The sequence below is a fragment of the Miniopterus natalensis genome, chromosome 21, assembly GCF_054644295.1.
Source record: "Miniopterus natalensis isolate mMinNat1 chromosome 21, mMinNat1.hap1, whole genome shotgun sequence".
Lineage (NCBI taxonomy): Eukaryota > Metazoa > Chordata > Mammalia > Chiroptera > Miniopteridae > Miniopterus > Miniopterus natalensis.
The window spans coordinates 13,317,199-13,340,190 of record NC_142101.1 but is presented as its reverse complement, the minus strand read 5'-3'; the positions used below and the strand labels follow the sequence as shown (position 1 = coordinate 13,340,190).

At 36.9% G+C, this 22,992-nt stretch overlaps 1 protein-coding gene across 3 annotated transcripts in view; it reads right to left on the bottom strand.

Annotated features, from left to right (window-relative positions):
• Positions 1 to 1,993: 1,993 nt before the first annotated feature.
• Positions 1,994 to 22,992, bottom strand: part of WDR26 (WD repeat domain 26) — a 38,867-nt gene continuing 17,868 nt past the window's right edge. For 2 of the 3 annotated variants that reach the window (XM_016221187.2, XM_016221189.2), the window contains exons 7-14: positions 22,116 to 22,254; positions 17,180 to 17,320; positions 14,354 to 14,473; positions 13,727 to 13,872; positions 13,345 to 13,423; positions 12,947 to 13,076; positions 9,275 to 9,460; positions 1,994 to 6,651 (exon numbers count right to left, since the gene is read on the bottom strand). In XM_016221187.2, the coding sequence (XP_016076673.2) occupies positions 6,626 to 6,651; positions 9,275 to 9,460; positions 12,947 to 13,076; positions 13,345 to 13,423; positions 13,727 to 13,872; positions 14,354 to 14,473; positions 17,180 to 17,320; positions 22,116 to 22,254 (967 nt within the window). In that variant the 3' untranslated portion in view covers positions 1,994 to 6,625. The remainder of the gene's footprint in view (positions 6,652 to 9,274; positions 9,461 to 12,946; positions 13,077 to 13,344; positions 13,424 to 13,726; positions 13,873 to 14,353; positions 14,474 to 17,179; positions 17,321 to 22,115; positions 22,255 to 22,992) is intronic. The other variant, XM_016221188.2, reaches the window with a different exon arrangement.

Sequence of the window (22,992 nt, the reverse complement as noted above, 5' to 3'; positions counted from 1 at the left end):
TCTACAGCTAAAAAACAATTTAAAAGATACTCGAATTTACTGCAGAGATTTTCCTCTATAAAAGGAAAGTCTATTTTGATTAATTATATGGAGAAAAGTATCCTAATAGAATTTCAAAAGTGTCATTTTCTTTCATGAACTATGCAGTTAACTAGAATCAGTCAAGTGGGCCCTTAAACTTTTCACCTGTCTTTGGTATGTTTTAACAGTCAATTTTATTCTCAGGCAAGTGACCATCTGCAGACTAAGGGAGGCTTAGATGGTGCAGGGCTTAAAAACATGAGCTCGGAGGCCCCGGGCTTTGAGCCCCAGCTCCTTCATACCAGATAGCTTGTTTCTGCCTACTTCTCTTTTGTAAAGTAGGAATCAGCCTATCTGCGCTGTACAGCTACCTTGAGGATTGAAGAATGCTTATAAAGGGGCTCATCCATAGCGACTGGCTGACAGCAAGCATCCAATCCATTAGCCCAAACGAATACCTGTTCCCTATTATGTTCCTCAATGACCAAACAGGGGCACAGTCCTGGGGTTAGTCCCTCCCAGTACCTTCTTGCTCCTGCTTCTAATTCTTGGTTTCACCGCTGAGATAAAGTAGCACAGTCTTATGGTCCCCAAACCGCCAATAAGTGGGTTTGTGCCAACTGACACCATAAAATTACTAGGGGTGTTAAGGTGGCTTAAAAATCTCAGTTAAATGAAAAACATTTAGCATATTCATTCATTTGAATTCTAGATATGGTCTATCATCATAGACCATAATTACGTCTTAAATGAGATCTTTTTCCTGAGCCTATAAAGGAAAAAGAAGTTTTGAATTGTATACAAGGGACCCCAGTTGCATCAATATAATGACCAAACAACTAATCCTTGCATCCAAAAAAGGAAATGAAAACTTGGTTGAAAACGTGCCCTTCCCCGTTTCCTGGTTAGAGATAATTACATGCTGATTGAACATTGTGTTAACTATGTGACTAGGAAAGTTCCACATCCAGCAAGCTCACGTTAAGTACGCCACTCAAGTTCTCGGGAGAAGAGCCCACTGCCACAAAATCAGCGGCGACACTTAAGATGCTTGGAAGTAGTATTAGGATGATGGGATCGTTTTGTTTGTTGAATCTTCCGTAACAGTTTTAAGATTTTTCTGGAAAAAAAGTCAAGTAGAAGTCATTAAATGATGTAAGCAAAGAACACCAACCTTTCTTTTTCCTAAGTGGAAGGGAATTGTTTTAAAATACCTCTCTGCTCTTAGATTTGTTAAGGTTGGGCCGTTTTTATTCCTGGTGCTGGGATCTGGCCCGAAACCTGAAATGCAGATCAACAACCTAAGTTGGCAAACTCTGCAACGTGCAGCCATATTTAAAGAGAACAGTAGAAAAACTGCTCCCTTCTCTTGCCTGTTGACCAGAGGAAGCTGCAACCGTGACTCAAAGCAGCGAGCAGTCAGCAGCCCAGGTACCGCACCTCGGCTGCCCTGGTGGGGCTGCTACCCTGATCCACTCGCCAGTTCCCGCCCGCCAAGCACAAAACTGTCACATTTGAACCTTTTACTGAGCAGAAATGCCTCTCAGCAAAGCCCTCAGAGCCCACCTCTGCAGTAATTCACTCGGGTGCGGCAACTGCTCTTCTATTTTTTTCATAAATACAAATGTACTATAGGATTGTATACAATGAATGCTGTTCTCCAAGATCTTTGAAGAACTATACAATTATTATGATATAAATTAAAATTTCAAACTAGAAGTACATTTTCTCTACTACTCAATGTATCCAATGTCTAACGCATAATTTCAGAGGCAGTAATGTTTCTGAACAAAATGGGTCGTGTGATTCCTAATCCATGATTTCACACAGGAGCAGTGCTTCCTTGGACATCACTTAAAAACACCAGGTAAATATATGGAAGTCAAATTCATCAAGTTGGGTGTTGCAGGTAAAAACAGTACCACTTCAACATGCAGATTAATGGATATTATGAAATTTAACACAGCAACAATTACTTATTCATTCTGTTTATTGGATTGAAAGGGAATACAAACGATTGGTTAAGTGCTACGCACTGACGTGGAAAGGTGTATTAAAAACAACCCAGTAAAGCAAATCAAAGTTAATGTAGCTTCAATTGAACAAAATTTTTAAGACGTTTAATATACTACACATTTATAAAAGTTAACAAAGGGTGTTTTGTAAATAATTAGTAGGACAAGTGAAAATAAATATCAGAGACCTGAAGTTTTTTATGCTTTAATGAAGCAAAGAAATTTAAACTACTAAATATAATCTGAGAGGCAGTTAAAAAAATAAAACAAAAAACAACCCCCCCGAAATTTAAGAACACAATCCTTTGAAACATTTAATCAGTCCATAGCAAATAGTTATTACATACCAAAAGCTCTAATGTTAACTAGTTCCACCACAATGCCATGTAAATCTCGACAACTTAGAAATCTTGAGATTGACACGAGTTCTTTCCTTGATCTCTCCAGCTTGGTTTGTAAGGACACACGTGCTTTTTGTGGGTCTATCCCCCTCGCCACACACACATTTTCAAGGAGCCAGTAACATTTTTTTCCATCTGTGCCTAAAAATGTTACGATTCGGTCTTAGCACATTGACCCTGATAATGAAAATGTTTAAGTTAAAGATGGGGACGCAATTTCAATCTTATAAAAATATACCAGTATTAAGCAAACAAATTCAGAGAGCGCACTTCGCATGTGCACGAGACTTTTAGTAAAACTGACAGGGACCTAGAACAGCTGTTCCCAGGCCTTTTTATGAATTAAGTACTCTCTCTCTCCCGCACACACACAGCACTCACACACACACGTTTTTATACTATTAGTTTTATTACATCCAGGCTATCTGGATTAAGTAGATAGGGGATGAGTTTTTATAGTTTTTGTTTTTGCAACTATAGGGCAGCTACTATAACAATAGTCTAACAACACTGAAAAATCTCAGTTAAGTTCACCCTGTTTTTAGAAAGTGTCTGTGTAAATGAAATTCACCTCTTCTTTTAAATTACTTTATATTAAGACATGGTTTTTGAATGGAAGTACTATTCTGGAAAGCAACCCCAAAAGAGAGCTGCTGAAGTCCAAGTGAGAAATTAAAACTAAATCAAGATATTTATACAGTTTAGAGATGGGACCAAAAGGATATTAAGAAAAAAGTCTTCTTTCCTCCCCATTCAAAAGCAGCCATCTTCTGCTGTGAAAGAAACTGACATGGATATGTGCCTTTCAAGAGATGTACGATATATTTACCACTGTGAGCAGAGGTTCTTGTGTGCAGGAACCAACGTCCTAAAAAAGAAAATTTCAAGATGGGAAGGGGTGGGGAAGAAGGGTTTTCTATTAATGTCACCGAAAGCCACGCTAGAGGGAGAACACTCCTAATAAAACCACCAGGTTACTACTAGTGATTTCAGATTAAGAAAATACTGACAAAAACTGGGTTTCCTCCCCTTTCAACTAGCCAGTTAATTACTTATGTATTTAAAGGCTGGGAATCCCTTTCTGTTCTCCCACCCACTAAAATGGGCCAATCTGTAGGGACATCTGCAATCAAAATTTCCTCTGTTTAAACTACTTACCTGGTTTTATGTAACACATTTACCTGGCCAGTAAGAGTAACAGAAAGGTAGCTGGCATGAACATTGATGAAGTACAAAAACCAAAACTGAAGCTTTGTCATCCCTCCCAACTAATTCCCCACTCTAATTCCTTATCACCACCCACACGCCAGTCTCAGTGATAGCCAAATCCAACATGGCACTAGTAATAACCAATTATTTGCAGGAAAAAGACATTTAATTTCATACTTGCTCTAGCCCTTAATGAACAACAAAAACATTTTTAAGCACATGGAAATGAGCCTACTAACCTGATTTTTGGAGCCAAAATTCTCCACTCTACTTTGATCTATGTGCAAAAAGTATTGGTACTTTTCAATTTATACATTTGTTAGTATCTTGTGGCTGGCTTATTTTCTCCAGCATAGTCTCATTCTTAACCCTACAGAGACTATAGCTCAAGTATTCAGTTACATCTAGGAGTTAGACCATCCTGCTATTGGGTTCTTTGTACCATAAGACCCTAGGTTTCTTCATCACTTATTTCACCTTTCTAGCACAGTCACAGCATGGCAAATGCATGAAATAGACGTTTACAGCAAATTGGCAGAGCAAAGTACCAGTATATATAGGAAGCTGCCAGATAAGACAGACCTGGGAAACAAACTCACCTAGCTGCTGTAGAAACCTTTGCATAGTAGTTACTCCGTTTTAATGGAGTTAAGTCATTGTCAGATGTGCCTCACGTTTACTCCACTTTTTTAAAGTGTTTGTAACTACTTCAGAAGCACTCTGAAAACTCGAGTCTCAGGGTGGCTGGGTGAAGTAGAGTGGAATCTGAGTGCCAAACTGCCCCGGAACGGGCACACATCTCAGCGAATGTTACAATGTACCTGAGCACACTGTAGCCACATCTGTAAACAGCTGTGGAGTTTCTGTGCCCACGTTCTGTCAGTGACGATACTGTAGACTGGGGTGTATTAACGGCTTCAGGGTATATACATGAATCACTTAAAATATGGACTTAACTGTACTGAGGTAAAGAGAAGTTGCCACTTAATTATATACAGTTACCAATGAAGACTTTTATTCAAGCTTAAAGTAAAAAGTAATTTTAGTTAAGAAAAATGAAGTACCAGATAAACTGTAACATATAGTTAACTTAGAAGTATCAAAACAGGAATTCTTGATTCTAAATAATGATCTCTGCAAAATGGAGCTTAAAGAAATCTTTTACATACCAATTTGATAAAATAATCTGCTGACCACGATTTGTCGTTTTCTCTTACTATGAGCGCTTTTGGGAGAATCGTGCTATTTAAGGCCAATTGTGTTTCGCTTTCGTCTCCCCTCCCTGACTTTCCCGCTTTTCCCTGTGCCATCCCCCGCCCCCGCCCAATGGAAGAGCTCCTGACACCCAAGTCTTTCTGGTCTTTGTGTATCCGAGAGTCTCCTTGTGGTAATACATTACAGACTCGCTGGGCCTAATGGGGAACTTAGGTCAAGCCTTTCCTTCACCAGATTCTTATTTGGGGGGCATTCCCACTCCTCTTCCCAACATCACAGCTGTGGTCACTGTATTTATCCTCGATTGGAAAGGGAGGGAGTTTCAAAGGAAGCTAAGGATGCTGCATTCAGCTGTTACGGGATTTAAAAGCACAACGTGAACACCAGGCTTTTGGCTTATTTTAAATGTGAAATTCTCAAAATAAAAAGTGCTTTTCCATGAAGGAAACCTTTCCTTAAACTAAAAGGAGAAGGGAGAGGGAAAGACTACCCACAGCACCAGTTTAGAATGAGGTTCATTATGGCAATATCTGAAAAACTGAGAAGGAAGAGTCTTTAAATGTATGTATCCCTACATGTCAAAATGTTAAGGGCAATTAAGAAAAATGACTATGAGGTTTAAAACCCAGGTTAAGTACGTTTGTAACCTGCTGAATTCTTCTAACGAGCTCAGTTATACTATAAACTTCCAAGGTGGCGGTTATCTGATTTCTACTCTCTGGCTAGATCACACCAAAACCATTTCCCAAGTTGAGAACCACCTGGAACAAGCCTTGTTGAAAACCTAAACTGACTACTGCTCTCTCATGTTGATTATATTTAAAATTCTCTTTTTGAATCTTGAATTTCTTCAAGATCAGGTACTGATGTTACTTCAGGAATAAAACAAAAGGGGGGAAACCTCCCGAGTATTACTCTGACCTTCCTGTGTAATGTCCTTCCAAGCACTGCTTCTGACCATGTCTCACGTGGTACTCCAGAAGAGCAGTTATACTGCGGATCTAAGTTACAGAGGAAACTGTTTTTTAAGCTGGTTTAGATTCCAAATGTATACAAATGAAGTCACTTTGATCCTATAAATACTTCTTAATTTATTTTTTAAAAAATTGTGCTGTTAACCCTTTTACGGGGCAACAAGCTATGTGAAAAGTACAAAACTTTTTGTCAAATGTAATATTGAGAGTGCTCTTGACATAGTCACTGGTTTGTCATCTGGATCTGCATATGCTGCGCAACGGGCAAGGCTAGAATCCATGAACCAAGCTGCAAAGATCTCAAGCTAAATAAGGCGGAAAGATTTGGAGAAACAAAAGGAGGAAATTCTTTCCTATCCAATGTATACTCTTCAGACTAATGCACTCTTTCTATCAAGCCTTCTAAACTGTTAAATAAAGTTTTCCAAACAAGCATTTTAAACTTCATTACACAGAAGAGCAACAAGAATGGTATCCCACCAGACAAACGGCAGGAGGGAGAAAATATATACTGAGTTCAATGGGTAAGCCTGAATGTAGCACAGTTCTTCACAACCGACGGGGGAATTCAACATGGTGTCCAACAACGTTCTAACGACGTGCTTCATCTCAACTGGTTACTATGAAGCAAGGTGTAAATGTTTGGCCCCAATCGGGCTTCAGAAATGGTTCTTTTTTCATGACGAGCATGTCTGTCCAGCTATCAATCATGTTTGTTTGCACCAAATCCCAAGCCATTAAAATACGACTAATTTAAGTTAAACAGAAGTCGTCTGCTCCAAATTCGCCATCAACTATCCATGCTACTGCATTCCTCTGAAGACAAGACGACATGTATATGGGGAAGGGGGGTGAGAGAAAGAAGAGAGGGAGAGAAAAAAGTTATCAGTTAGAAAGTTTTAAAATCAACACCATGTGATTACAAAATATAATCACACACACATTAAAAAAATAAAACACATCAAGGCAACCCTTTGTACTTTCATCATAAACACTAAAACAATGTGCCTGCATCGTGTCTTAGACTATACATTAGAGCCTAAACTCATGATTACTTTGAATATTGTAGAACCCAAGTGAATAATCATATTGGAATCTCCTACTTTTAAAATGAACCTTGAAATAGTTATGCATGATAGAAAAATCTTCACGACAGTTTACAACAGTAAGACATATTCGGCAGTCCGAGGGAGAACTGTGCGTTATAATTATGTATTTAATTCTCCTTTCGGTAGCTCAGTTTGAAATTCTGCAAAATCACCCTAATCCTTTATTTTGGTGCTGGTGTAATGTGTCAACAGCTTTATTGATATAATTCGCATACTCTACAATGTACCCAACCCTAAGCAACCACTAGTCTACTTTCAGTCTCTGTGGATTTGCCTATTCAGGACCATTTCATATAAATGGAACCACAACATGTGCTATTTTGTGTCTGGCGTCTTTCACTTAGCATATTGTTTTCAAGGTTCATCCAAGTTGTAGCATATGTTAGTACTTGAGACTATTCCAATTTATATATTTCTCAAAAAACAAATACAGTATGGAACTCTACCATTATAATAAAAGGCCAGCATTTCTGTTCTGAAATGGAGTTCAGTGAAATGGCTTAAATGACTTCTACAGTGTGTCTCAGGGTGTTATGACCTTGAATGTCGTCTTTAGCCTCATCTATATTTTTCAAAATTTCTATTCCAAATGGCTATTAGTTAAATTAAAAAAAAACCACATGTTTTCAAGTAGAGAAGTAAACCAGAAGATACCCACATAAAAAGCATATAACCAAATATCTAATTAGAGATGCTGTTTCTCTATTTCAGATGTAAATGAAAATCTTTTGGGGGCTATACCTACGTAGCCAAAGCACAATGGATGGCCGCTGAGCTAGACCCAGACCTCAGAGCTGAGCTGGCATTTGGCTTACATACTGTAGTGAGTACCCACATTAATCCAATTCACCGAACTGCAGTGAACTCTACTCCCCTGCAGTGGAAGTGCACACATATCCTCAAGGGCATGTCTGAAGTAAATCCGTTTATAATACATCTGTCACTACACACCTATTTCTTACTTCTTTAAATCAAAGATGCTTATTTGAAGGAATAACTTTTAAATGATTAATAAAATTAGAAATGCACGTATAGCCAGTTATTGATTTATAAAACACCTTAGAGAGTGGGTCTGGACATCTTCACAGGACAACAAAAGAAGGTAACATGTTTGGTTGTAGCTGAATTCCCACAAGGAAAGTCAGAATGTCACACAGTCGTCTACAAATACAAAGCGGCCCTTTATGGTTCTGAACCGGGCAGCTCTCAAACTCTTTGACCACGTGCTCTTCATGCCTTTACCCTCATCTCTGCCACATGTCCACATCTACAAATAAGATCTGGCCAAGGCTTTTACAGTTGGTACCACAAAGATAAAAAATATATAAAAGCATAGAGAATATGCTTTTTCAAACCTGAGATGCTACCCTGACAACTGTTCTCCAGTAAGAATAATTTAACTGAGAGCAGATGGTCATCTTTCTTACTAAAACACTTAAGTGACACACTATGAACAAAACAATCTATTTCTAGGTAAATTACTTCCTTCTAAGCAAACTAAATATTTTACTTGCTCTGTTTGAGAAAAGAGGGACACGTCATTTACATGACATTTCCCATTATCTTTTCTCTCTTACACTGATATCTTGGCTCAATTAAGCTTTGCCCTTAACTGTTAGCCTCTGGCTTTGGGCTTTCTTCATGTCCAAGTATCTGAAAGTAGTGGAAAAAATATTTCATGCCTGGATTTGAAGACCTGGCCGCACTCAACAGGTCAATCAGTCTTGCTACACTTCAGTTTTCTCACCCACAGAAATGAGGAGAAACACTTTTCTTGCAGGGCTCTGAAGCTCTTATGTGGGATTGTGAACACAAGCCCAGCACGCTGCGTGGCACACAGGTACATGATACATTTTGGTTCCCTTCCCTTTCTCTTTCCATCATGCATAGCTCATGCTAGTATACTAGATGGTGCTAACAGGTATTTATTTTTAAGGGTAAAATCTATAATAATCAAGATCATTTTAAAGTTGCTCGAATTTTGTGTACTAGCTAGTTCTTAGGGGTCTAAAGTATAAAATGGTTCTTCTATAATGAAGCAAGATTTCCCTAAGATTTTTAAAGTGACAACACTAAACAGCTAACTGGATGTAAATGAAGAGGCACCTTCTAGCTTATTCCCCCCACTGTGGCCAATGAAACACAAAAACACCACTGAATCTTAGATGACTTAACCTCCATCTGTGGAGTGAGATAGTATACAGTCTCTAAAAAAGAGAGAAAATAAATTATACCCCACACTTAAAGTACTGCTTCAAACTGCTGCAGCTTTATACTAAACAAGATGTTCCATCTGCTGAGAACACAGGAAAGCTGAGCAGTGGTGTTACCTTCAATATTCTGGTGGTCTATAAAAGGTGCTGGTCCCCATATTCTAACAGTGCCATCGTCTGAGGCGCTGGCCATCATGGATGGGATCTGTGGGTTCCAGCTCACACAGTTGACTGTACGTGTGTGCCCTGTCAGCTCCGCAATTGGCAGTTCACTACGTTTGTGCCAGATGTAAACCTTGTGATCTGAATAAACAGTAATTCAGAGAAAAGTTATGAAGTAGTTAAACATTAACAAAACCAACTGGTTTTTAATGATCATTCATCACACACAGAAAACATGACTTGATTATTAAAACTTAAAAAAAAACAAATATAACATGAATAGTTTAACAAATTACCTTATGAAACGGCATTTTAATAAAATATACATTTCCCCCCTCTGTTAAAAGGTGATTAGCTCTCAAGTCATCACAAAATCTATTTGCAATATTTGGTAATACATGAGTAATATGTTACCACAGCCAAGGTCTTTGAATGTAAACAAATGTAGGACAGAGATGATAAACTGAATGGAAATGTGGGGTGAGAGAAAAGCAACATATCCAAATTCAAAAACAGCAATAATAAAGATGATAGCTCTATCTTTTTGAGTGCTTACAACGTACTATGTACTAGTTACTTTACGTATATTATTTAATCTTTACCACCACTGTGAGGTGGATATATGCTTACCCCCATTTCATAAACTAAGAGGTTAGCAACCTGCTCATGGTTAACAGCTAGTAAATGGTGAGACCGGGACTGTAATGCACAAGCCCAGCTCAGGAGCCCACCAGTAAGTCTAGACAACTGTCCCAAATCCCCACCGTATGGTTTTGCAATCAGCTAGTCATAATCTCATAAAGTGAACATAAAAACCAAAACCCCACAATCATGTTATTTTGTGATAAAACTAATCTTCAAAAAACCCCCAACCAAACAACACATAACAGTGGTTTGGAGTGTGGGCTCTGGAGTCAGACGACTCTATTCACACCCTCCCCCCCATCACTGGCTAGTGGGGTAACTTTGGACATGTTGCCCACTCTTTGCAACTCTTCCTCTGTACGAGGGGATTCATACTTCCTCTTCATGTTATGAGGATAAATCAGTTTGTATATGAAAAGGTGTTTGAACAGAGTCTAGCACACAGTAAACATCATGTATTACCATAAAAAAGTTAGCAAGTTTAGGTGGAAGTTCTTAGGCAGAAGGCAGAATCCCCGGGTAAATCAGAGAAAAGTGTTCAATCTGAAGATCTATTGGTCAATTGTGTGGTCAATGTGGGAACTTCCAGTGGGTGTGTTACCAATCGAGGAAATGTCTGAGTCATGAAAAGGTAATTAACTTGTAAAACAATATGCCCTGGTTTCAATACTTCTAACAAAAAGATAAGAAGCTCGGACTGTGGCTGGACTTTTGTGTGTGTGTGTATGTGAAGCAAATGCCACTATAGTCATTGAAGAACTGAATTTCTCTTTCCTAGGAAGTATTTGTTGTTCAGTAATTTTTGAAAATATTTTCTTGCACAAAACGCAAATACCAAAAAAAGAGAAAAGAGCAAGAGCAGATTATTTATGTTTCTTCTTGAACCGAGGACATCAACTAGAGAAAGATAACAGCATGAAAAGTGTGAACGCAACTGAAATCTGCTGTCTGGAAGAAAATGCTTTTGTGAACACATATCCAAGGAGGATGTTTCCTGAAGAGGCAGCAACAAGCAGTCGCTTCAGAATGACAAGCCCTATGGTCAGCCCTGCTCCGCATCACGTCGGGGGCCAGCGCTTATGCAAAGGTACCCGTACTTCTCCTACATGTTGTCGGCAGGGAAAAAGCTGGAGTAATGGCACAGCTTTTTGTGGGAAAGGTTGCCTAACTGCTCTATCTGATACTGGCATTCACGTACTTGTGGATTTGGAAGGTCCTTGGAATCTATTCCTTATAAATAAATGACAAACGAGATACTGTGGTTATCTTGGGAGCTAATACACTCACTATATTCACATGCTGTTCAAAATAAATGCTTCACGTTCAGCCCTAAATGGAGTATAATGTGGTATAACTACACTACTCATCAGGCTTAATTCTTAGTTTGGGCTTAAAAAAAAAAGATTAGCATTACCAGGGGTAATGGCAGCCATACATATTTTAAAACACTTCTAGGGTACATATTATTTTTAAGAGCTATAGGGGGTTGTGAGGCATAATTAAGAGGGGAAAAACCCACCAGCAGCAGGACTGACTAGAGCATAGGGGAAAGATCTGAGACAGAGAGAAGCAAAAAAGTAGAAGGTTATATTTAAACCACATCAAATTAGAAACCAAAAGGGAATCTGGGAGAACATATAGGTAAAAAGATTTTTTTGGCTAGAAAAAGTAAACTCTCAACTGTTACCTAACAAACCACTCTTCTCACCTCTAAATCTTATCTGTTACCGATTGGGGGGAGGGCGGAGGAAGAAAGAATAAATTCATATGCTTCATGATAAAGTCTGAATTTGTAAATGTCTCTTTGTCCTAATCCTTACATACACCTTATACACAAAGGAGAAACTCATGTCACGTGATCCTCTCATCTACTGAGATGAGCTTTTTGGCAAGACAGGGACAGTAAAGATCTTACATAAAAAATGGAACACTACCAAAAGTGGTTACTAACATGATCCAGTTCCCTGGTGTATCGTGTAAAACAAGACTCAGTATTTTAGCCCTGGCTGGTTTAGCTCAGTGATTAGAGCATCGGCCTGCGGACTGGAGGGCCTCTGTTCGATTCCGGACAAGGGCATGTACCTCAGATGCACACTCGGTCCCGGTTGGGGCACGTGCAGGAGGCAACCAGTTGATGTCTGTCTCCCCCCCCCCCCATTCTCTCTGAAAAGCAATGGAAAAAATATTCTCAGGTGAGGATTAAAAATAATTAAAAATAAAATAAAATAAAAATTGCATTTAAAAAAAAAAGGATTCAGTATTTTAAAAAGTGACTTAAATAATTTGCTGTTATAGTGCTTAGAGCAGTACAGTAAGTACATACTCAAGAAAAAGGTGTTAAATGAAAAATTGCAATCATTTGCCATTATTTGTTTCTATCACCTTAAAAAGTACATTAATTTTTAATACTGCCTTATCTGTGCTTACATGTTTTAAACAATTTATATATTTAAGTGCAACTGATTACTTTAGGCACATGCTTGCCTGAAATACTAATGTTGTAAGACCGGAGCATAAGTTTATTCAAAAAGGTAGTAGAGACAATTCTGTAATTTCAGCCTTTCCAAGACCATACGAATCATCAAACTAAATTACTCTCTTGGGCCATTAAAGAAATGTCAAATATCTAACTATAGTCAATTCTGTGCAAGTTCAGGTAAAACAGCACACTTAACCTTGACTTTTTACATAGTACCAACCTCTGGAAAAAAAATATTAGTCTCATGAAAAAGCAGTCAACATATGAAAGATTTAACTAAATCATGATTTGATACACGCACCAAACACACCTCTACCTGGTCAGAATAGACACTATCGATTTCTGACAATAAGGACTCAAGTCATTCCTAAAAAAGAGAAATTAACAGTGTACTGGATAAATAACTCCTTGCTCGGAGACATGGCCATTTTCACAAATTGTGAGAATTACAGAACTTTAAACCCATCAACATATGTGAACTGACAGTGACACAAACAATTTACCTTCACTGCCGCTAGCGATGAAGTCTTCATTATGGCCTCCAAAACATGAATGAATTGTATAAAACCCTTGCGTAACACCTTGATACTTTCTTACTAAAACTCTGTCTTGCAAGTCCCATAAATGAACTCCCTGTAGGCGAAAGAGAATATCGGTATTTATTCTACCTCAACCGAAAGAATTTTAAAAAATAATCTGTGAATATCCATTTCCCTGGTGGAACATTTTCATTTTCTATTTATGTAAAATGCCAAAGTTCTGAAAAATTTAGTTGATTCTACACACTTAAGGATCAACACATGCAGTAAAATTTAATAATTATTATAAGTATTTTTGTTTCTATATATAAAAAAAATTGCAACTAGGATACATTTCTTTCTGAGAATTGTATTAAACTTACCTGAGTTGCTACATTTAACAAAGCTAATCGGCCATTCTTTGAAATAGTAAAAGACATAATGGGATGATCTTCTTGTACTCTGCAACCAAAAAATAATTTGTTAAAAGCATCATACTAGGAATCACTCAAATTGTTAAAATATAAAGTGTCGTAGCTTAAATACCAGAATTTTGTCTGTAGTCACTATTACACATTACATTTCAATCAAGAAACAGAATATGGGTTAAGGATTACTCAGCATCACCTGACCATCAATCCAAATATGAGCTAAGAATCAAACTAAAACCAAAAACATAAAAGCTCTTCTTCTGAAAGAGCAAGTTCAACTGCACATCTGAATATAAACCAGATTAATTGTTTAATGGACACAAAAAATAGTTACATGTTCCTATCTGTAAGGTCCTCGAAGTTATATCCTCGAATTCGCTGGTGTGTATCTGATGCCAGAACAGTCTTCCCATCACTCAAGCACCAAAGGCATTGCACTCTCACTCCTTCCCAGGAGTCAAGGAGATTACCATCTAAATCCTGAGCAGGAGAAAATGACAATGAACTTTGTCACTAAACAGCACTCAGAAAGCAAACAAAGAAACAAAACAATTCTTTGGCACTATTTTTCTGTAATAAGGTTGTCTTTTCCTGAGATTAATCTCCACCTGATTGTTCCATTAAGTGTTTTAAATCATGAAAATCTGAACACAGGTCAAATTTCATTACACCACCACCAAAGCTGGAGGGGTAAAACCTGTCAGTCTATCGTCCCTTCAAAAACCCCATGCAATGATACACACAGAGAAAGGAAGGCTCCCCAAGTCCCAAGGAAAGGTCTCACTGCTACTAGAAAATAATTCAAACATTCCTTTAACATTCACTATACTGGGATTGGTCCTCTAATATTCAGAAGTTGTAATATGAAAAAAGATTAATATAGTTTATAAAAGTAAACTATTTAAACAGAACTAAATTTGCTTGAACAAGCAGACATTTGAAGGGGGAACTAAATACTCACACACTGATAGAACTGCCCACGCTGACCTCCAGTTACAAAGCGTTTCCCATCTGGATTCCAAGCCACACTTGTTAAACTGTCTTCATGCGACTGGCTCATTTTTGTCCTTAGCTCTCCCGTCTACGAAGGAACAAAACTGTGAATAAAACATTCTAGAAATCCTTGTAAAGTGGATGTGCAAAGAAAAGAATACTAACTGGGAATATCTGGTTAGTTTTCTTAATTAGAGAAATAAAACTGTTTTGAATTGGTCTTATGAATAAAGCTTATAGCACTCACAAGAGAAATTAAAAGGCTTGAAGAAAAATCCAGCAGTTGAACAATGCCTGGCGCGGGTGAACCAAAGAATAGCTATGATGAGATAAACTCCAATAAAACTCTTATCTTAAATCAGTTACATTCATTAAAACATGTAATTATTCCCAAGTAAGATGAAAAATCTATCACTATATACCTTTCCTTCTGAGTTCCCACTGCTTCTCGGTCCAAAGTCCTTCATACACTTTATTCTAAATATTCCTCACAAACATAATTAATGGGTAGAAAAGCTATGCCCTTAAACTAGGCCAAGGGTGTACGCAGTCTAAATTATGTTAAATTTCATATTCGAGATGCTCAGAATGTAGTAGGGAAGATGGAAAAAGGGAAATAAAATTTATTTTTCTGATATGTAACTTTATTTCAATTAAAAGTAACAGAAAAGAGGAATTTCTGTACTATTCAGCATAGCCATTCTAAAGCATTCCCAACTAATAAGCAAGACTATTTAGTGGTTACAACCTTCAGAGAGCCTCCTGTTATTTTTCCTAAGTTATTCAACTTAGAAGGTAGACACATACCATTTAATCTAGTCTTGATTCCATTTTGTTCATGGATTAGACACAGGATCTGAGAGATAATAGCTGCCCTTGGTACAATAAAAAGTACATGGGCATACTTTTCCTGTGAGAAATGGGTAATCAAAAGTAAAAAAAAAAAAAAAAAAAAAAGTGAAAACAAAGTGTATGATCAGGAAACCGGGGGCACAAAAATAGAAACCAGATGTCTCCCTTATACGGAAAAAAATATTCAGCAATCTAAAATCCTTCCCCCATATTGTTAACTGCTCTCACCTATTTACTGTTTTAGGTTACTTGATATAAACTGTTAAAATAAAGTCTAGAACCACAAATACACATGCAACAGCTAAATCCTCAGCATTTTCTACCCAGGAATATGTTAATACTCTAAGTTCTGAAATGGTCTTTTCCTCTATTATGTTCAGGTTAGTGAGTATATGAGGCTATTAATCTGGAACCTAACTAAAAACATAAAGGAACAACTTGAAAACTGACTAAAAAAGACCATCCTTTTAGAATAAGTCTATAACGTAATGCATAGTAAAACAGATAGGCTAGAACATAGTTTAACTGTCCAGAAATTCAAAATTGACTACAGGAAGTACTATAAATTAAGAGTCTCCATTACAGGATTATGACTCCCTTTGAGAGAGGAAATAAAGTTCTAATGGAAAAAAGTTTTGTCTTTTAGGTCTGATTCCCTTCAAACCTATTTTAATGAGAGAAAGCCATCTACTCTATTCTGTGCTTTGCCACCTCCCTGAACTCAACCCCAAATACAAATATTGGTTTGATAGAAATGGCATAAAGACACTTTGGGAGCATGAAGTAAGTATTACATAGTTAATGTTCTGAGATAATAGCATTTAGTTATATAGTAGAATGTTACTTTTTTTCGGAGATATGTGCATATTTAGGAGTAAAATACATCTATAATTTATCTTGACGTTTTGAATACATGTGTAATGTGTATGTATCACATTTGTACGCATGTATGTATGTACGTATACAAGAATGTTCAGAACAACTGTGGAATCTAGAGTGGTGGGTATATGGGACATCATTGGACTCTTCTTCCAACTTATTTTTAATATCTGGAAATTTCCTTAATAAAAAGCTGGGGTTGAAACATAAATAAATGAGCAGTAAGAAAATCCTACTGATATAATAGCAGGATGAGAATTATGGCATATCATCTTCAGGCACATCTTAGTGTTCATTCTGTCCTTTATATCATCTTTATTTGAGTAATTTCCATGCAGCTTTATCTTCACTTTCTTGGTAAAAACCAACTTACTTAATAGTTCCCCAGGCTGAAAACCCTATCCTATCAATTTATATTTTTACACTCAAATCATATCCTAAGGGTTAAAAAAAACAAAAAACATCACCTAACCAGTTAGCTTAGAGAAAGAAGTTTAAAAAAAATTTATAACTACAAGGTTTCCAAAAAAGTCTGTAAATAATGGAGTGAAATTAATGCTGAGTTTATCTAAAATGGGACCCTGGATAAAGTTCAAATTTTCATTTAGAAATAGTAATAAAGCCCTTAATAGTAAGTACTGAATACATCATTTAAATTTACTAAATAAAAAAATTAAACATAGGTAAGGACATGGTGTGATTGCGATTAGAATAGAAAATCTGGTTTAATGCTGACGTTTTCACACTTGAAAGATAACTTCTGTGTACAATTATGAAAACTATGAAATATAAAATCTTTCTGAAGGTACAAAGTACCACAGTAAATAGTATGAATTCTACAACATTCCTGAAAATACTTAATGATCATTCTTTCAAAAACTCAATTATACTTAGCATGTTTAAATTTATAAAACATCTGGACACTTGGGTTCCATCTGAAGAATTTCCTTTTATACGAGACACATTATGGCAATTTTGGTTGAATGGCTCTGTTCTACATAATGAAAATGTGCGTATGACTATGCTTTACTTAAAGGCCACACCAAGGATGGAACTTGCTCACTTGTACATTCCAAAGCCAAAGCTCAGAGCAGTCATCTGGGCCACAAGCAACAAGATAGTTGTCATCTGGACTCCATGCAATATAAGAAACGCCATAAGCATGTCCTTCTAATGTTTTAAGCAGTTTCAGCAGGTGTGTATCCTAGGAGGAAAAACAGACAACTCAGTTAAACTCCCATCCCTAAAGTCATTGTTTTCTGGGCATGAGATGTAGTTTGATAATATAATCTGGGAAGTTTTCACAGTTTCCCCCCCAACTGAAGCTCTGACAGCTTGCTTCATAAAGACTTGTTCATGCTGCAACATTTATTAAGCATCTGCTGTACACCAGGCACTGTGTGCTAGATGGAAACATAAAGACGACACCAACTATGTCCTTGGGAGGCTTTCAAGGAAACAGAAACAGGTAGGTGCAATAAGAACTACCTTTTACTTTTTTAAATAGCTTTACTGAAATGTAACTTATATACCTAAAATTCCCTCTTCTAAAGTATACAGTTCAGTGGTTTTCAGTATAGTCACGAAGCTGTGCAACCATCATCACTATCTGACACTTTTACCACCCCAAAAAGAAACCCATACTCATTAGCAATTCTTCACCATTCCCCTCCCTTGACAACCACGCTTTCTCTATAGATTCGCCTATTCTGAACATTTGATATAAATGGATCATACAACATATGGTCTTTTGTAACTGGCTTCTTTCACTCAGCATGTTTTCAGGGTTCATCCATGTAGAATGTATCAGTATTTTTTTCTTTTAGCTGTTGAACATTCCATTTTAAGGATATTCCATATTTTGTTTATTCAATTATTAGTTGATGAACATTTGAATTGTTTCTACTTTTCGACTATTATGAATAACGCTGCCACCCCTCTGTATGAGTTTTCTATAGACCTATGCTTTTACTGCTTCTCCTGGGTAGTTTACCTAGGAATGGAATTCCCAGATCACATGCTAACTCTGTATGTTTTACATTCTGAGGAACTGCCAATCTGTTTTCCAAATGTCTGTACTATTATTTTACATTCCCATCAACAGAGCTACCACTTATTTAGTGGTAATCAATATTAGCACTGTTCACAAACAACCTCATTTAATCCTCATAAATCTGAAAGGTAAGTATTATCCTCCTTCTCCCCCCACATACAGAGAAGATGGAAGGTTTAGAAAGGTTAGAACTTGCCTCTCTTTATAGGTGGGAATCTGAACTTGGGCCGCCTGACTCTTTAAACTCAAGATACTCTTGAGTTGTGCAAGATGAACTGTAGAGTGCAAACATGGAAGCAGCAAATGACAAGGAGGGAAAAGTTGACATCTCTATGTTAGGCTAAAGGGTTAAATTTTATCCTGTGAGTGAAGAGCCACTTAAGATTTATTGTAAGCTGTGAAACAGATATGATATTCATCTTTAGGAAGGGAACTCACACAACTACAGAGATGATGAGTCAGAATGAGACACAGGATGGACACCCTCAATGAGCCAGACAACACAACTCTCATCAAGACAAGAGAAGACAAGAAATGACAAGAAACAAGGCCTTAAACTAGCACAGTCAGGAGCGAAAGAGATCAGGTCAAAATATACTCGGGACATAAAATTGACAGAACAGCACGAGACAAGAAATGTTTGAAAACAACCTCCAAATTTCTGTCGTAGGGGATATGGATGGATGTGGACAGTGAAGACAGGAGGCAGGAATTTGGCTAGAGGTGGGAAAAAGCAATGAGTTAAGTTTCAGACTTTGACAAAAGTAAATAGTGAATGCAACTACTTCTGACTGGTCTTTGGAAGGGGAATAACGAGGCATGAGGTATTGGAATTAGATTGTAGCATTATTATGTCAAAGTGGCTTGCATAATTTAATATGCAAGTCAAGTGCCTTGGACTAGTTCAAGATCTTCCAGGAAGGTTTCATTCATAGTGATGCATCAGATCTATACAAAGATTTGCTTCTGAACTGATAACTACTTTAAAAGTATTAAACTAAAAAATTAATTGTTTTGTGCACATTAATAAAAAAGTAATCCTGTACAAGATAAAGTTGAAAAAAAAAAAAGAGAATATTAATACTATATTCTCACAAATACAGGGTCTCTATACTAAGGTATCCAAAGTAGAAATACCATGTTCACGGAATCCACTTAACTTTTCTTGGATTTTAACATGGGGAATGGGCAAAATTCTTGTTTTTTATGGGCAAAGGCAAGAAAACCTGTTAAAAGAAACTAGGCAGTGGAATCTCATCAACTGAAACCTTAAGTCTCTAAGTATCTTTTTAAATTTTTTATCTATTAAAAAATGGACACAAAATACATGTGCAAAAAAGATCACCATTTTTCTCACAAGTTTTTCAAATAGCATTTGAAGTAACCGAATACCACCATATCAAACTAAGCCCACTATATCTCAGAATGGAATGTAAGCATTAACTCTGCATTTCCCAAGCTAATCTGGCCACAAAAGTCCTTCACATGTAACATCTATTAACATTCCGCACAACCAGAATTCTGACAAAAGCACTCTGGGAGACACTGGAATAAAAGTCTAATTTCCTCAGCAAAGTAAACAAGAGCTTTCTTCTTCTGGCTGCTGCTGAATTCACGTGCCTCATCTCCTCGTCTATGAGCCGCTCCCCAAACTGCCCATACGCCCAGCCAGGTTTTCTCTCGCCCCAGGGCCCACTGTAACTAGCTTTGCCTAAATACTTACTCACTACTCCTTCACCGGAGGTTTAATCGCCTTCCTTTCCCTGGCTTCCCAGTTCCAGCAGGCTCTCTTCTTGGAGCTCCAGCAGCAACCATTACAGAACAAATACCCTGTGTTATAAAGAGCTCAGCCTGTCTCTCTCTAGCAAAAGGCGTGGCACACAGCAGGTGCTCAACAAACACTTGCCTAACAAAAGTGGCTCCTACACACTGCTGCTAGGAAAACAAAAAAACACACCACAAAACCAAACAAACCATAAGAAAGCATAGTTTGGTATTGCTGCTTTCTTTTCAGACATCTTGCAAATAAATGCTGAATGAAAATACAACTCCTAAGAGTAGTTAGTATTCAAAGGCCATGGTTGGATCCCAAACTATTTTTCTAGTCCTGTTTCCCACTCTTTGTCTTACTCATGCTAGTTTCTTATTTGGGAGTTCGGGAAGGGCAAGGGAAAGTCCCTCTTTCTAGAAAGCCCTGTACCTGTCTCCCCGTGTTATGCGCAGAGAGGCTCAAATGAGGTACTCTACCTGGGAAGCTTCTTTGTGCTTTCATAATACTTTATATACATTGTGTGATACTTATTTCAGTGTGTTTGATTTCCTTTTCTAAACTCTAGATTCCTTTCACAGAGGTTCTTAACCTGAGATCTCCAAGGAGTCAATCAGAGATAGAAGCAGGGATCCCTGAACGTAAATGAGACGGAAAATACACATCTTTATTTTTATGAACCATGGGCTAAAATTCAGTATTTCCTTCAATCTTGAGTGCAGGTAATTAACAAGGTAGTGTTAGCTATTATATTAGGTAATGTTAGGTAATATACTAGGTACTTTAGTATACTATATGTTAGCTATTATATTAGGCAGTGTTAGGTGATTGTTAATAATAAAAGTCTCAAATATTTTCACATCGTATTACAGTTGTTGCAGAAATCTCAAAATACTATTTATGCTCATCACTACTTCAAAATTCTGATAATTAGATCTGCTGCTAGAATTTGCTATTCAACACTTTTTTAAGAAGCCCTGTATTATTACACTATATCTGTTTTTGTACTATTTTGATAACTGTATTTCACTATAATTTGGTCTCCATAGTTATCAATATATAATATATACTTGGACTTCCTATGTGTTTTGGTATAGGTATGTAAAAACACTGCTCTGAGGAGGGATCCACAGGGTCATCAGACTGTCAGGAGAGTACATGGTACAAAAAAAAGTAAAGAACGCTTGCTTTAAGGTAAAGAATAGCTCTCCTTTACCTTTCTTCATTCACAGTATATTGCAGATACACAAGAATTGATGTATGTCCTCAAATCTGATTCTCTTATTTTTAAAATATTTCCTTCTATGGATCATTTTCCCTATTTTTCAACATAGGAGTTTCCAAAACTTTATCCTGGGCTAATATCATATTCTAACTCTAAATTTTAAAATAAGACTATTCACTTTATAATTTTAGGTGAAGGACTGCTAAAGCAAATATATCGTCTTAACCTGTCTGGATCCACGTACTGCTATGATTGCTTGATAAATGTCCAAGTGCTGAAAGAAATGGAAATACTTATTTCTACAAATCTGTAGGTCACCTGGCTATACACAAAAGGCAAATGTGACTTTAGAGAAAACTTAGAATCTTAAATTCAGAATACAGTACACTTTTCATATGTATCACTGGGGGTAAAAATGGGGTGGGGGTGTTTAACAGAAGTTCCACAAAACAATGGAGGGTTTCAGAGGACAAATGGTAATGAGTCTTTTCTAACTTGTGACAGAAGGGCATTGTATTAATCCGTAGTAAGTCAAGTATTAACTAAGATAAAAATTAGCAGGGACATTCAGAGCAGTAGGCCTGGGATAAAAATGTTCTTGGACTTGAGTCTAACTCTTCCATCTACTAGCTGTGAGAGCCTCGTTATTTAGCTTCTTTATCAGTTTTCTGATTTAAAGAAAGGAGATGTTATTTAGTATCTCAGAGTTATTCAGGAGAGTAAATTAGATGATGCACACAGTCTTAGTACAATCACTAGCACACAAAACGCAACAATTTTTTATAATTTCTATATCCATACTCTAGACAACATAGAAAGAGGTAAGACATGAGAGGGATAACAAAATGTTCTTGGAAAATAGTATTTGTATGTGCATACTTTAAAAATGTGTACTCAATTAGATTAAAAATGATCTCTCTTTGCAATCTAAACACTCATACTGGAGTACATACCGGATCAACTTGCCATATGATAACTGTTGTATCTTTTGATCCTGTTGCTAGTTTAGTGCCATCGTTAGAGAATTTACAGAACCACACTTCATTACAATGCTCCGTAAGGATCTGCTGAGTATAACATGGGAACTGCCTCCTAGAACAAAGAAGTCCACAAATAATTATTCTTTCAAAACAGATTAGAATAATCATAATGACAAAGGTTAAATAACTGATAAAACTTGTTTGGAGATCAAAAGCTTTAAAAATAAGATATGAATGCATTTGTAAATCTTAACAATCAAGCTTACATTGGTTTGTCAAGAAAGAGAATTTAACATTAGTCAAGGCAATCTTAGTAATCAGTAATCTAAAATCTGCTTCAATTTATAATTTATTATTTTTTAAATAAAGTATGCTATTATAGAATTTCTTGGCCTAATTAAGTCAATTTATATAAATAAAAATTAATAATCAGGGTTTCATGTTTGTATAAGTTGGTTGGCATCAGGTTGTTTCAGAAGAAATAATGTACATTTTCCTTTATACAAAAGCAACTTGATATAACAAAAAGAGAAGAACGCTGTTAGACAAGTCTGGGTTACAGCTTTAATGTCTTGGCAAGTCATTTAGCTCTTCTAAGCCTCAGAATATTTATAGAATTCCTTATGCAAGGATGAAATAAAAGCATGAGGTAATGAATGTAAAGCATTTAGACTGAGTCTGACACTTAGCCAGTACTTTATAAGTGGTGGTTATTATTATGCAATAAGGGCAAACAATTCTATGATTAACTTTACCAAGAATAAGAGGAAAAGTTATCATAAGAATGGCTATTCTCATTAAACGCTCACTTAAAAAAACCGACTCTACTCTTCTGATTTTTCCACAGCAT